Source organism: Aptenodytes forsteri, unplaced genomic scaffold (genome assembly GCF_000699145.1).
Source record: "Aptenodytes forsteri isolate BGI_AS27 unplaced genomic scaffold, ASM69914v1 Scaffold136, whole genome shotgun sequence".
NCBI lineage: Eukaryota > Metazoa > Chordata > Aves > Sphenisciformes > Spheniscidae > Aptenodytes > Aptenodytes forsteri.
Genome location: NW_008796111.1, coordinates 948,963 through 949,178, shown reverse-complemented (window position 1 = coordinate 949,178; position 216 = coordinate 948,963). Strand labels below are relative to the sequence as shown.

The 216-nt window shown below is 63.0% G+C and overlaps 1 protein-coding gene across 1 annotated transcript in view; it reads left to right on the top strand.

The window, feature by feature from the left end:
• Positions 1-146: 146 nt before the first annotated feature.
• The window catches only part of SWI5 (SWI5 homologous recombination repair protein), a 13,975-nt gene continuing 13,905 nt past the window's right edge, over positions 147-216 (top strand). The window contains exon 1 of the mRNA XM_019474057.1: positions 147-155. Within this exon, the coding sequence (XP_019329602.1) occupies positions 147-155 (9 nt within the window). The remainder of the gene's footprint in view (positions 156-216) is intronic.

Below are 216 nucleotides of genomic sequence, written 5' to 3'. Positions count from 1 at the left end.
TATTAGTACAACGGCGCGGCGTGCCGGGGGTCCCCCGTCCCGGCTGCAGCCCCAGGGTTGAGGTGGCCCCGAGGCATTTTTTGAAGGCACTGAGTGACGTCACTTCGGCTGCGGTAATTGGGATAATTATGCCCTGCCCCACCTAAATGCCACCTGCAGCTTCACGCGGGGAAATTTGTTCTCCAGCGCTGTCCGCCGCGCCGGGCGCGGGAACCA